Source organism: Zingiber officinale, chromosome 1A (genome assembly GCF_018446385.1).
Source record: "Zingiber officinale cultivar Zhangliang chromosome 1A, Zo_v1.1, whole genome shotgun sequence".
Taxonomy (NCBI): domain Eukaryota; kingdom Viridiplantae; phylum Streptophyta; class Magnoliopsida; order Zingiberales; family Zingiberaceae; genus Zingiber; species Zingiber officinale.
Genome location: NC_055987.1, coordinates 5,274,811 through 5,290,878, shown reverse-complemented (window position 1 = coordinate 5,290,878; position 16,068 = coordinate 5,274,811). Strand labels below are relative to the sequence as shown.

The 16,068-nt window shown below is 36.8% G+C and overlaps 1 protein-coding gene across 1 annotated transcript; it reads left to right on the top strand.

Moving 5' to 3' along the window:
- The first annotated feature begins 4,651 nt into the window (after positions 1-4,651).
- LOC121999259 (chaperone protein dnaJ 20, chloroplastic-like) lies at positions 4,652-5,600 on the top strand. Its single transcript, XM_042553962.1, has one exon. It carries the CDS (start codon positions 4,744-4,746, stop codon positions 5,299-5,301), a length of 558 nt encoding a protein of 185 aa, XP_042409896.1. The 5' UTR covers positions 4,652-4,743; the 3' UTR covers positions 5,302-5,600.
- The last annotated feature ends 10,468 nt before the right edge of the window (positions 5,601-16,068 follow it).

The window sequence follows — 16,068 nt, the reverse complement described above, 5'->3', positions numbered from 1 at the left end:
AGACAAGTGCGAATGTGCGAGGGAGCGTGCCTGCTCAAGGGAGAGGACCTCCCTTTTTATATAACAGTGCGTACCTTTGGAGCTCGACTAATGTCAAGGAATGTCGGGTGTCGGGCCATGTCTGGTGATGGAGGACGCGTGATACCCTCTTGTGAGCTGGAAGAAGGTTCCATTCGCAGATGACCGCAGACCATTGAAATATTTCCTAACATACAACAGTTATTCTCTGACAAGCGGTTATGATTTCTTGACCTCGTTGTCGCGTAGCACCTTCTGTCCCACTCAGGTATGACTAGGGGAAGCTCGGGATGATCTTTGGGGTATAACACTTGGCTCGAGTCTTGATGAGAAGGACAAGCTGTGGTGAGAGCCCCATTTTCCCGTTTGAATTGTTAAAGAGCTGACCGGGAGTTGACCCATTGAGAGTACCGGGACTGGATATGTAGACCGAGCTGAGAAAATCCGACCAGTCGGATCAGGTCAGGCATTATCCCTGGTTGCATATTATGTCTCAGATTTGGGATCCTGATCTATAAGCACCCAATCGGAAATTATGTAGCTGATTATGTCAGGCGGTCCCACTTCTTCTTTTCCTAACTGCTAACTGCCACGTTCTCCTGCCTTCTGATTGTCACGTCTCTTTGACTTCTAACTGTCACGTCTTCTTGACTTATGACTGTCACATCCTCATGACTTATGGCTGCCACGTCCCCTTGACTTCTGACCGTCATGCGTCTCCTTGACTTCTGACTTCCACGTTTTCTTGACTTCTGACTGCTACATCCTTTGACTTTTGACTGTCACGTCTCTTTGACTTTCGACGGTCGGACCCTACCATTATGCACTGTATTATATACATTTAAGTTTCTTAAATATTTAAATCATGTATTTTATTTTTCAAATTAATAAATTATATACTAATTTTCTAAAATACTTCTCTCTTGTTTTTGAGCTTCGCTTAGCTTTAAGTTTAAATTTGGTATCAGTCCTAGAGAAACGATAGAGAGGAATTATCAATGAGTTGGCTTGGGAGTCAGATTGTAAAATGTCTTCGAACTCAGAACGCTTGCAAGCACAAGTAGATGAAGGAAGAAAATTATCAGTGAGCGGACCAAGGGTCTCGGACGCGAATATTCCAATGATGAAATTAATATCATAAAAAGTAGAATAATGGAATTTTAGAAGGAGGCTAGTGGACTTATGTATCTGCACCAGCAAAATATCTTCTTTTATAATGTTTTTGTGATCTGTGCATTTAATGAGACATCACACTACCGTGAGACGGCATGTCTAACCATCGCTTATTGCCGTATCGAAGTTGTCCCATTGTATATGTGCATAATGAGTATCTTATATCTTCATAGAGATACTGTCTCCCTAGTTTCTGACAAATCTTCATGGGATATAAATTATGAAATAGATTTATGGGCTAGAAGGCTTGATGTGCCACTAATTGCCTATCCCACTAGTGGGGAGATAGGTCATAGGCAAAGAGCCTAGTTTCTAATTAGGGACAACCAGGTCACTGAATAGTTAAGTCGGGAGTTGAACCCCTTAGTGGCTTTCGAATAGGGAGCTAGGCTCTTGGGATGTCCGGTTGACATTGGCCGATTGGAACATGGTGAAGAGTAGAGCCCCATAAGTAATTAAGTAAGAAGTTGGACTCTGAGGATATCCGAGTGGGGAGCTAGGTCCCAGGACATTCGATGGACATCAGTTGATCGAAGTGTGATGGGGAGCAGAGCCCCGTAACTACGCGGAGAGCTAGACCCCGATGGCCTCCGAGTGGAGAACTGTGCCCTAGGGATGTTCGATCGGAGCATGGTGAGGAGTAGAGCCTTGTAAGTAACTAAGTGGGAAGTTGGATCCCGAGGATATTCGAATGGGGAGCAGAGCCCTATAACTACAAAGAGAGGTGGGCCCCGATGACCTCTGAGTGGAGAATTGGACCCTAGGAATGTCCGATCCGAGTATGGTGGGGAGTAGAGCTCTGTAAGTAACTAAGTGGAAAGCTATGCCTCGAAGATATCCGAGTGGGGAGATAGGCCCCAAGGATGTCCGATTGGCTAATGCCGATCGGAGTGTAGTGGGGAGCCCCGTAACTATGCGGGGAGTTAGACCTCGATGGCCTCCAAGTGGAGAGTCGAGCCCTAAGGATGTCCGATCGATATCAACCAATTGGAGCGTGGTGGGGAGTAGAGAGCCCCATAAGTAACTAAGTGGGGGAGTTGGGTCCCAATGATATCCGTGTAGAGAGTTGGGCCCCGGGATGTATGATCGACATCGGCCGATTAGAGCGTGGTGGAGAGCAAAGCCCCGTAAGTAACTAAGTGGGGAATTGAGCTCTAAGGGTATCCGAGTGGGGAGCTAGGCCCAGGGATATCCGATCAGCATCACCCCAGCGGAGCTAGCGTGGCGGGGAGCAGAGCCTCATAAGTAACTATGCGAGGAGCTGGGCCCCGATGGCCTTTAAGTGGAGAGCTGTAGCGGTGTAAATGAACCAAGCCGCCATGAGATATTTGAAACTTGATTCGATAAAGCCTCGTTTGAGCTCGTTTAATGAGACTCATTAAGATAAACAAATCAATCTCAAGCTTCACAATACTCGACTCGTTACCCCGTGAATATATTCGTTAGTAAGCTCATGAATTAACTTTTAAATAAAATAATAATAATTTTGATATTGAATTTCTAGATTTTATACTCTACTTATGAAAAATATAGATAAATATATTAAATTTATTTATTAGGATAAAATTATAAATTTTAAAAACTAAATATATAATTTATTTTTTAATGAATATTTAAATTTATAATTTATATTTATTAAATTCGTTTAAGTTCGATAAAAGTTTGAATAAGTTTGTGAATTATGAATATATTTGTTAAATAAAATTCAAATTCGATTTTATTATAAATTAGTAAAACTTAAACATTCAAAAGTTCGATTCGATTCGATTCAATTATGTCCTTAGGAGTTGGAACTCTAGAATATCCAATTAACATCGGCCGATCAGAATATGAAGATCAAAGTCCCGTAAATAACTAAGTGGAGCTATGAGAATATCCAAATGGAAAATTGGGCTTTGAGGACATCCATTCGGCACTCGCTGATTGGAGCTACCTCATTGACATTAACTTTTACAGAGCTGATCACTCGAGTTGATATGCCTTTTTCACTTACTCCGGTCCTATTGACCCGTGTACTCCTTCCGAGGGTTCCTCGCTATTTATCGTATCACTTAGATTTTTTAATTATTATTAATATATTTTTTAGTTGACATAAGATGAGTTTTCACTAATCGAATCAACTAATTCCGGATGTATCATTAGGTTTGTTGAAGCACAAGAACGGAAATCTACCAGATTTATCAACAGATAATCATATGTTTGTTGAATCATTAGGTTTGTCGCCATTAATTTTTGATGTCGTATCTGTGGAAGAGTATCGATTGCATAGATGAAGAAAAACATTTCTGAGATAAAAACGAAGATTTATAGAAACTGATGAGGAGTTTTTTGTGTTGAAGGAAGGAAGGAAGGCTCTCTTTGTGAATTAAGATGTTGACTGGAACTGAAATCACAGGTCACACTCACCCACAGTTCGCTAGTAAAGAGATGGCTACTAGACGAAAAATTGATTTGAAAATGAAAACCATTGATCATTACGTAATGCTTATTCCTAATGGCTTGTAGAATGGTCGATGAGACAACTTGATCAGTTCATGAACCTTTTTCACCAAACCAAACGTATTCATCGTCAGTTTTCTAAAAAGTCCCAAGTGGAAGTCACAAAGTCATCAATTAAATCATTTATTGTTTGTTAACGGAACCTTCTGTTGACGAGATTGGGAAACTTTCGTTCTAGAACATTGTTACGGTTTTAATTATAGAGGCGTTTTAATAATTTTACATGCTTTTTGATCATTTAAAACTATTGACACCTTTTTTACTTTTTACCCATTTAATTTGGTCGTTTTAAAATGCTTTAATCGTTTATTAAGTTTTTCAAAATCCCCTCTAAAGTTTAATTAATGTTAAAATGCTTTTAATATTTTATTTTGATGTCAAAACGTCTCTTCGTTCTAAATAAATAAATAAATAGATAATTTAGACGGTTATTTAAAAAGGCAAAATACTTATTACGAATATCAAATTTAGCTGCTGAATGGATTTTCTAAAAGAACATTTATAAAACCGCAGGAGGGCACCTAAATGAAACCTTCTCAATCCGATGTCCGTTTTATTTTTCTCTGCGGGCGCAAGTTGGCCGCGGTATCGAGTCGGCGCCTCTGCGGATTCATAAAAATCCAACTCGTGACAGTGTCAGCTGGTAAAAAATTCCACAGAGTAGCTTGCGTGGGCCGTGGGAGAGAAAATTCGCTGGATCTGGACATAAATTTAAATAAGATATCAAAAGATGCGACCGTCGCGTCTGCGTGAGGACGGCACGTGTAATTGACGGCAACGGCCCTTTCTACCAACTGTTATTTGCCTATTCTTATCCAGATCATCTCCTTGATTGCGTTGCAAACTTACCAGCTTCGAGTTCTAGAAACCTTCCGAGTTACAATTCGTGACGTGTCCTCTTCTCCATAATTAGAGGTTGTAGATGACATGTAAGCAGCTCATGAGTTATCTTCATCTCTCTATAAATCTCCATGACCATCTCTCAAACTACTTCGTCATTTAGATCCATCCCTAAATTGCAACAAGATCACTAACTAGATTCTCTCAAACAAAATGGCAGCTTTAGCTCTTTCATGTCCCTCTAATTCCTTGTACAGATCTTCCTTCGCCCCAATCCCTGCCAAATCAACAGTCGCCGCTGCTCCTCGACTCAGGGTCTCTGCCTCGGCGGCAGCCGATGCCGCTCCGGCCACGGACACGATGTACGACCTTCTCTCCGTGTCGCGGACCGCCGGGCCAAGCGAGATCCGCGCGGCGTACCGGCGGGTGGCCCTGCGGTGGCACCCGGACGCGTGCCGCTCCGCCGGGGAGGAGCGCCGCTACGCGGAGCGCTTCATGGAGGCGCGAGAGGCCTACGAGGTGCTGTGCGACCCCGTCCGCCGCCGCGATTACGACCTCGCCCTCTCCGGCGACCGCTGGGCTGCCGCCGTCGGCGCCGGCCCGGCCTTCCGCGAGGGGCGCCATCGCCGGCGAGGAGGCGCCGCGGTGTCGTTTGGGAACTGGGAAACGCAGCTGGACGGGCTCCGGCGGCGGTCGGCCGTGGCGGAAGCCGGCGAGGAGGAGGAAACGTGGGGCGGCCGCGTGCGCCGGGCCCGCGGCGCCGCCGTCTAACGGATCGAGCCTTTTGGCGGCGTTTGGCATCGATTGGACGGCTCCGATCGGGTGACTCCTGAATCGATTCGCTGGCGGCGGCTCGATGGAAGGAACGACCTATCTTCGAATCGAAAAACAAGATCTCGAAATATTCAATAGATTCAAGAATGACGCCGAAAGGATGGGATCAAGATCACGAATCTTGCGTTGGATATGTGAATGAAAATAAAGGTGGATGGAAATAGCTTGTGTATGAAGATCACAAATGTATAGACAGAAATTAAATTCTCTCTTACACGTCGATGCGGAGGCGTAAATTCTGTGTTGGGATTGTACTGAATCACGTTGATTCATATGCGTCTGTGTGCGTCGAATGTGGACAGATCGGGTAAAATTTGTCCAGTAAAATAATTAATATTTTACTACATAAATATAATTTTACTATCTACTCAAGTGCTCAACGGATGTTAATGGTATATTCATAATCTCTCAAATGAAATGATAGATTGACATTTTAATCCGGTAAATAGTCTTTAATCCACCATTTAACATACCCAAATGAGATTTCAATCTGATAAATAGTCTTTAATTGACCATTTAATATAGCCAAGTGGGAGAACGCTCTTAAGCGAAAGCTATAATGAAGAAGACAATCTCCTTCCGTCTGTGTTTCCCCTTGCTCTCATCTTTTCAGATGTGCATATTTTGCTTGGCCGAATATCTATGATAATATTTGGGTATCTTTCAATTATGAGAATCATAATTTATCATTTTATTCACGATAACTTCAAAGTACAACTAGAGATGAGATGAATCTCAAACACTCGTCATATGCAAGCTTCGACATCATATCTTCCCGATTCAAGTAATCGAGTGATTTCACTCTCGACTCGGTTGCAATACCCACTCAGGAATACTACCTGAGCACTTGGAACCCATGTGACAATCAAGAGTCGTCAGACACATGTCTTCACTCAGTAACGCTGTCCATTCGGCGAGAGTTCTCGGGCATCTCAACCGTCTCAAGAAACTTCTTGAGTACTCAACGTTCGGCGGTCCACTTAGAAGTCGACGGACCCTCTCGACTCTATGACTCGACACTTGGTGTACTTGACCGACCTGACACTTAGGGTACTCGGCTGACATCTCACTCAGACTCGGAAAACATTAGAGTAGCTGACCTCGTTGTACTCAAGAGAGCCGGACTATGACTAAAGAGGTCCTCCTTGTGCACCGACAACCTAGCAACTCATCCTAACCTTTAAGGCCGACAATTTAATATTATCAGCTTAGGCCACTCAATAAATATTAGGTTTGATTTAATTTATAATTTCAAAGTAGACTCCTCAATCTCTGGCAACCAAGGTTGTTCAACATCTTGCAAACGAACAAACGATTTCCCCATGATTTTGATTCTCTTTGCTGTGAGATCACCAAATGATCATGTAAACTAAGATGATTCAATCTCATATTCATTACAAATGTAATTTACTAATATATAAAAGATAAATAGGACATTTTGAGAGTCATAAAATTAAAGAAAATAATTTCACTATCATATTTTTTTCCCCTCCTTTTTGAGGAATATCAAATTAGAATTTTTGAAGGCTGTCAACATATTGAAAATTGAATTTGGAGGAAATAATATAATGTTTAGAACACGCTTTTTAGTAACTCTGTTATAAACGAATGCTCTTTAAGTTGACTACGTGTGGGACAACTTTGTTGTAGTTGGCATCTAAATCAGTAAAATAAATGTTCTTTAAGCCGGCAAGTTTAATAAAACTTTCAATTAGTTGGCATCTAACAACCATTATTATTATTATTATCATCAAAAATATAATAAGGTAAAATTTTAGAAGGGCATCCTTAGGTTTCAGTTATTCTCAGTCATAGTCGCTTGGTTCTAGAAACTAACCTTAAAACATAAGAACTTTTTTTTTTCCCTAAAATTGACTAATTTAGAATAATATCTAGTAGAATTCTAACAATTAAATAAAATGACTTATGAATTAGAGCTTCAGAGAGTATATAATAAAGGGAATTGACAAGTTTATATATATCGAACGTTTTTGAATGCTAGAAGAGAAAAATGCTCTCGTGATTTTTTAGTGTTACAAAAACATACAAAACAATGATTTCCACTTATCGTCTGTCATTACAGATGAGATCCTTTGTCCCGAAAATATCGTGTCCCCGTATCTCAGCGCCGATCGGACGAACTAAATCAGATCTCAATTATGCAGTGTACATCATGAAAATGTCATAGCCGTCCGATCAACACTGGGACACAAGGACACGACATTTTCAGGACAGAGGATCACAGACGGGTTGCGCTTCTCGATTTTTTTTTTCAATGCCATTATTAATCTCAACGTCTCAGTTCATAATCTCAACTTAATATTTTCACGTGTATCATCAATTTATTTTTGCCTGAGACCACTAAAAGATAAGCCATCGGTGAGCCATATTCGGATAGAAGAAGTGGCAGAGGTAGGGGAAAGGCCGGGCTGCTCGGATGCCTACAAAGCTCAATATGACCAATATATCTATCTAGTCATTAGTCTATGAACCTGTTGACATTATATTCATTATTCCTCTGAGATCATTAGTGAATTCACTACAAGAAAAATAATAATTTAGGGATGAAAATTTAGGACGAATATTTTTCGTGCCAAAATCGTAACAACTTTGGCGATAAAAATAAAATTCGACCCAAATTAGCAACAAAATCTGCATCAAAATATTTTCGTCGTAAATTTCCAACGAGAACTATTTTTGTCACAAACAGATTCTGGGACGAATCCAGGATTCGTCCCAAAATCTAGGATGAATCCAGGATTCGTCCCAGATTGAATTTTTTTTTTAAAAAATTATAAGTGACGAATACATGGATTCGTCCCATAATTGATTTTTTTTTAAAAAAAAGAAAAAATAATCAGAAGCCTTAAATATGGACTTAGAGATATCAGAATTTCATGAAACAAGTTTCTATATGTTCGTATCATTCTCTTGATCGTAAAAATGTCCTCATCTATAATTTTGACCTAATATTTTGAGTGTGGTGATTTTTTAACCTGAATTTGACGTAATTCGGGTTAAAAAATTGCCACACTCAATAAATTAAGTCAAAATTATAAATAAGGATATTTTACGATCAGGAGAATGATATGAACACATAGAAACTTGTTTCATAGAATTTTGATATCTCTAGATCCATATTTGAGTCTTCTAATTTTATTTATATATATATATTTTAATTTTTTATATTCTGGGATGAATCTAGGATTCATCCCAGATTTCAGGACGAATCCAGGATTCATCCTAAATTTTTAGGACAAATCCATGGATTCATCCCAAATTTTTGGGATGAATCCATGGATTCGTCCCCAATTCTAGGACGAATCCTAGATTCATCCCAGAATTAATTTTTTTTTTAAAAAAAAAGAAAAAAATAATCAGAAGCCTTAAATATGGACCTAGAGACATCGAAATTTCATGAAATAAGTTTCTATGTTCTTCTAATCATAAAACTATTCTCATCCATAATTTTGACCTTCTATTTTCAGTGTGGTGATTTTTTTAACCCGAATTTGATGTAATTTGGATTAAAAAATCGTCACACTCAATAAATTAGGTCAAAATTATAAATAAGGATATTTTTACGATCAAGAGAATGATAAAAACACATAAAAACTTGTTTAAAAGAATTCTGATGTCTTTAGATCCATATTTGAGCTTTCTGATTTTAGTTTTCTTTTTTTTTTAAATTTTTTTATATTCTAGGACGAATCCAAGATTCGTCCCAAAAATAAAAAATTTAAAAAAGAAAATAATAATCGGAAGTCTCAAATATGGACCTAGAGACATCGAGATTTTATGAAACAAGTTTCTATGTGTTCATATTGTTCTCCTTATCATAAAAATGCTCTCATTTATAATTTTGACTTAATATATTGAGTGTGGTGACCTAATTCGTGGTAAAAAATCATCACACTCAATATATTAGGTTAAAATTCTAGATTAGGATATTTTTATGATTAGGAGAAAAATATGAATGCATAAAAACTTGTTTCATAAATTTCTGAGATCTCTAGGTCCATATTTAGGGTTTTCAAATGATTTTTCTTTTTTTCTTTTTAATTTTTTTAAATCTGGGAGGAATCCTGTATTTGTCCCCAAATCTGGGACAAATACAGGAATTCACCCCAAAATCTGGGATGAATCCAGGATTCATCCCAGAACCAAAAAAATAAATAAGAAAATAAAAATGAATCGGAGGCTCTAAATATAGACCTAGAGATCTCGAAATTTCATGAAACAAGTTTCTATACGTTCATATTTTTCTCCTGATCATAAAAATATCATAATCTAGAATTTTAACCTAATATATTGAGTGTGGTGATTTTTTTAACTTGAATTTGACTTAATGCATTTTAAAAAATCACCACACTCAACATATTAGGTCAAAATTATGGATAAGCTAAGGATATTTTAATGATCAAGAGAAAATTAGAAATCCATATAAACTTGTTTCATGAAATTCTGATATCTCTATTTCCATATTTAGTGAAATATAGATAGTTTACTATTAATTAAGTATGTTAACGTTCAACGCATGTTTGGATATATGTCTAAAACTTAAAATATAGATCTACAGATGTTAAAATTTCATGAAACAAGAGTCTATGAGTTTCTATTTTTCTCCTGATCATAAATATATCCTCATCCTTAATTTTTAAACTAATATATTGAGCATCATAAATTTTTTTAACCTGAATTAGGTCAAATTCAGGGTTAAAAAATCACCACACTTAATATATTAGGTTAAAATTATGGATGGTGACTTGTTTCATGAAATTCTAACATCTCTAGGTCAATTTTTAGGGCCTCCGATTATTTTTATTTATTTATTTTTATTTTTTAAATCTAGGATGAATCTTGGATTCACCCCTAAATCTGGGACAAATCCAAGATTCATCCTAGATTTAAAAAAATAAAAAAAATCATTCAGAAGCCCTAAATATAAACCTAGAGATTCTAGAATTTTATAAAACAAGTTTCTATGCATTTGTATTTTTCTCCTGATCATAAAAATATTCTAATCCAGAATTTTAACCTAATATATTGAGTATGCTGATTTTTTTAACATGAATATGATGTAATTTATGGTAAAAAAATCACCACACTCAATATATTATATTAAAATTATGGATGAAGATATTTTTAAGATCATGAGAAAATTATAAATCCATAGAAACTTGTTTCATGAAATTCCAACATCTCTAGGTCGATATTTAGGGCTTTCAATTAATTATTTCATTAAAAATTACCATACTAAATTTATTCTGTCAAAATTATAGTTGAGGTCATTTTCCTGATCAGGAGAATAATACGAAACCATAGAAACTTGTTTCATGAATTTTTGATATCTCTAGGTCTATATTTAAATTTTTTATTTTTATTTTTTTTTGAATCTGGGGCGAATCCTGGGTTCGTCCCAAAATCTGGGACGAATCCAGGATTCGTCCTAGAATCAGGGATGAATTCTGGGACGAAACCTGTTGGTTAATCCAATATAAATATTTAAACCTAAATTATTTTCTCCTCTCCTCACTGTTTCGTCGATTCCTTCTCCCACTTCCCCCGATCCACTGCGCCACCCCTCTCCCTTCTTCTCCTCTTCATCACAGTTAATCATCGATAGCGAGATGTTGGTTACCGCCGGCCCCTTTCCGGTCACCCTTGCCTCCCCTTTGTCGAAGATTTCGATGCGGGAAGCCCGAAGCCGACGCCCTCTCGTGCCCTAGTCTCGAGCCACAACTGCCTCTTATGGACCTAAATTAGACCAACGCCTACTATCCCTTCGAACGAAGGCGCGTCCTCACTTAGTAACTCTTATCCAGTAACTTATCTCTACTTACCATGTGTAGAGTTACTTCCGAAATCACACATCTAGACTTCGGGAATCAAACATCTCGACCACCGAAATCGCACATCCGATCTTCTCTAATCGAGAATCACACATCTTGACCTATTGGAATCGTACATCCGGTCTTCTCCAATCGGGAATCTCACATCCCGACCCTTGCCAGAATTCCACATCTGGACTTCAACTTGTTGGGAATCGAACATCCCGACTTACTGGAATCACACATCCGGTCTTCAACTAATCAGAAATCGAATACCCTGACTAAGTTTAGTCAACCCTATACACTCGATAACAAGGTTAGAATATGATAACACCTAACTTAACTCACTTGTTATTCATCAAAATCTGAGTTAGACCGTTAGTGTAAATTGCACCAACAATCTCTCTCTTTTTGATGTAATGATAACCTGCGTTAGAGTTAGGAAAAGATATGCAAAAAAGAAATGCAATAATAATAATAACTGATTCAAGAGAAAAGTAATTGAGAAAGATTAATTGTTATTTTATTCTCTTGATCATTTTAGAGTTAAGGATTTTTAACTTTTTATTTTTCTTACTTAATCCTTACCCTTCTCCTTTGACATTCATAAAAAAAATATACAAGTATATCAAAGTATTGAAATCCACAAGTGAGTATTAACTTTTCAAAACAAGCATAAAAACTTGAAAGCTAACTTTAAACAAGAAATTTATAATAGGTTTTCAAAATAATTTCAAGGTTTAAAGTTTTAAAACAGATTCCAAGAAATTTTCATCCAAACTTGTCAAAATATTCGAGGAGAGGGTTCAAAACAATTTCAACATAAGTCGGTTTCAAAAAGATCCAAGAATTTTGAATGATTTTGAAATATTTAAACAAGAACTTGGAATTGTTATCAAAATACTTGAAACAAGAGTTTTTATCTTAGAAATATATTCAAAATACTTTAAGTTATTTTGAGTAAAAAGAATTTTTAAGTAAAAGCTATTAAAATAATTTTTAAAATAAGTTTTTTAAGTATTTCAAAAGTATTTATAAGAATTCCAAAGATTATTGATTGTAAAATAATAAAGTAGTGTCAAAAACTCGTCGATGCAAAATAATAATTCTGGAAATAATTTTTTTAAAAAAGGTTTTTATAACTTTTGAATAAAACTTTTTTTAAAAAAAATTTCAAAGTATTTTCTAAAAATATCCTTTAAAATATTTTGTAATTTGTATTTTGCAAAGCAGAAAGCAAGTATTTAAAAAATAATTCTGAATGTTTATAAAATTTGAAAATAATTTTGAAAATCATTTCAAAGGTATTAAGGAAAGGAAATAAATTTAGAAAATTATTTTCAATTATCTTCCCTGAACCTATATAGAAAAAATATTCATTTAAAAATTTGACCTTAAATGTCTAACTGTTAGTTATTAACTAATAGGGATGTAAATGAACCAAACGGTTCGCGAGCTATTCGGAGCTCGATTCGGTAAAAAGCTTGTTTGAGTTCGTTCGTTTATCTTATCGAGCCGAGCTCGATTTTGAGCTCGACAGTTTTATCGAGCTGAGCTCAAGCTTAAGGATATTCGGCTCGTGAGCTCGCGACCATGTTCGTTTATAGGCTTGCGAGACAAAAAAAACAAGCCTTAAAACGAGCCTTAAACTGAGCCAAAAAACGAGCTCTAAAACGAGCCCAAAAAAAATGAGCTCTAAAATGAGCCTTAAAATGAGCTTTAAAATGAGCCAAAAAATGAGCTCTAAAACGAGCAAAAAATGAGCACTAAACGAGCCCGAAAATGAGTCCGAGCTCGCTTAACGAGTTAGACTCGTTAACTTTGATAATCGCGCTAATAACGAGCCGAGCTCGAACTATTCGCGAGCTTGATAATTCTAAACGAGCTGAGCTCGAGCCTTGTGATAAAAGCTCGATTCGAACTTGAGCTGAGCTCGAGCCCGAATATAACTTAAACGAGCCGAGCTCGAGCCTAATACTGTTCGACTCGGTTCGGCTCATTTACATCCCTATTAACTAATTATTAGAAGATAGCAGTGTTCACTGATTAATCAAATTAAGTAAATATATCTAATTAGTGTTTGACTAAAATAAATTTCTTAACTTGATCATTGTAATTTTGATATTTTCGCCTAAATTTGTATTGATGCACTGATATAAGTATATGAAGTCCAGACAATAGGTCTATACATCTCACGCTGTTCTAAGTTTATGAATACACAATCAAGGTAGATCTATTATATTTGTGAGATGCTCAATTTCTAGATCTATAGGAATATACTTTTTATGGATTTGATCTAGTCTAAGGCCAAAATCAATTTTGAAATACTAAGTAAATGAGAATGATTAGAAAAATATAAGTAAAGAATTTATCCTAAAATTTGCAAAGCAATTGAAAATGTATTTTGAAAATAGAAATCCTAGTCTAAAAAAGAATTTCCTAGATTAATCAAGTAATAGTGGCAAAGAGTAGCAAACTGTATAGACCAAGTCATCCAAATATACACTGTATAATAGTGTACTAAAATATAATTAGGTCCGGTCATCAACAGCTAGAGGAGGTGGGGGTTGCTTAGGCGTTCGCAAAGCCCGAAGAATCTGCTAAAATCCGATGGTCATATCCTTCTGAAGAGATAAGAATCTGGTGGTCATCTCTCCCCAAATAGTATTGAATCCATCTGAGACTGACTACCGAATCTGAGCAGAGAACTCCTCAAGTCGAGCAAGGCGGTCCTCGATGGATGACGAAGTCGAGGGCTGGGTCAGAGTCAAGGGCTAGGTCGGAGAAGGTCCAAAGAACTCCTCGGCCGTAAATGTCGGCAACTCCTCTCCCTTGGCTGGAATGATAGGTGGAACATCATCATCGACCTTGCCTAGAGAGTTTAGCTACGGTCCCGCTCTCCAAGCCAGTCTCCCTCGAGCAGTGACGTCTATATACACTAATGCAAGTTGAGGCTGACCAATCTTGTCATACGCACTAAGGGAAGTGGACATACCCTGGGTCATATCTACCTCTATGGTCGAAAATATGTATGTCAAAATGTGATAATAGGGCATATGAACCTGCCTCCTAGTGACAAGACTGGATGCATGGATGACATTTTGAAACATGTGCAATGCAATATCATGTCTATACGCCGGTATAGTGCATACAAGGAGAAAGAGTGGGAGTGTCACATCATCGCAACGTCATTAGATGTAATCAGTAAAATGTAAGTTGTTAGGGCTCGATACAGGACATAGTCCTGTACCCTAAGGGAGAGTGATCTAAAGTCAGTCATAGTAGGTAGTCTCTTCTCCCTCAAAAAGTATATGTGGATAGTAGCTAATGTAATGTGGGAGTAGAGTTCGTCAAATGGTAAATCCCTACTAGGTAACACAAAAATCGATAGATAGACCTCTTAAGTCCTAGGCTATCATACAAAAGAGTGGGGGAGAAGTTAAAGTCCTTCCCACCAACTCTAGTGGAGTGTGTCAGATCGTCAATCTTAACTAGGTTGTTCTAAAATGTGTACACAAGTCTAAGTTTACTAAATAACTACAATAAACTAGCATATCTAGCTGATAATAATCAATGACCTCTATAATAGGGGCACAGTATCTAGTGAAAAATGACCTACTCAAAAACCTAGATTTAAGTGGAATATATGAATATTTATGAAATCTAATCTAAGTTGCTCATTGGGAAATCTAGCATCGGTGGAGGGGATGCTACTCGATCTAGGCTGTGACAGAATAACATTACGTTGTTTCCTAAAATAATTTATACATGTAAGTATTCACATAACAACATATAAATAGCCAAAACTAACTAGATAGTTGAGTTACAGTATATCGAGGAGGCATTGTTGAGGTTTGGAAGGAGAAAAATGGAGATAGTGTGGAAATTAGCCGCGGGAAGGTGCCTTGCCTTGAGTGAAATTGCGAACAGAGCATAGCTCTGTTTGCTGGAAAAAATTGGATTAAAGGCGCCTTCAGCCTATATGAAGGCGCCTTCAGCCTATATGAAGGCGCCTTCCATGCGTTATGGGGAGCGCCTTCAGTTAGTTAAAGCAGGATTTTTCTCACCCTTCCGAGGGTACCTCCGATTGTATCAGAGGTGCCTTCGGTGGAGGTAATCCATTATTGTTAAGAGTTAAAAATTTTAAGTTCAAATTAATTTTAAATTAACTTTAATTTGAATTTAATTAACACGAATTTTATTAATTTGACTTTAAATTTAAATTTAATTAAATTAATTTGAATTTAAATTTAGTTAATTTGAATTTGAATTTAATTAATTTGAATTAGATTTTAAATTTGATTTAATTAATTTGTATTTGATTTTATATTTGAATTTGATTTAATTAATTTATTCAAATCCTTATTCATCTGGCTCGATCTATATTTTCAATTAGGGAATCCTATAATTTTGTGAGATGAGTTAAGTTGAATTTCAGGGTTTGATTTAACTTTATGTTAGATTCAAGTTTAGCTTTGAGTTCAGCAAACAGACATTCTTTGGATAAACTTCTAAGCTAGACATCATTAGAATAACCACACATTCAAAATTTTCTAAATAGTCCTATTTACTAAACTTAATACAAAGCTCTAGTTTAACCAGTTAGGATTAGTAAGGGGTAGTTTCAGTTAGTTCCACTAAGCAAAATGCACCAGGTCAAAATCATATCTTTCTAGATATGCATAGGCAGAGCTTCCCTAACTTACTATCATCCAAAACTTTACCAGTATCGTTTATCATCTTAAATTTTTGTCTCTATTTATCTTAGTCCTAATTATCCAGTCGGGTAAATTATTTTTGGAGGTGCCAAATAGTTTGGAGCCTCTCCCTGAATTATTTGACTTTGGGTTTAGTTTTGTAGTTTGTGTAGATT

What these genes read in the sequence shown, in the direction of transcription:
- LOC121999259 (XM_042553962.1), top strand. Translation starts at nt 4,744, where the DNA reads ATGGCAGCTTTAGCTCTTTCATGTCCCTCTAATTCCTTGTACAGATCT.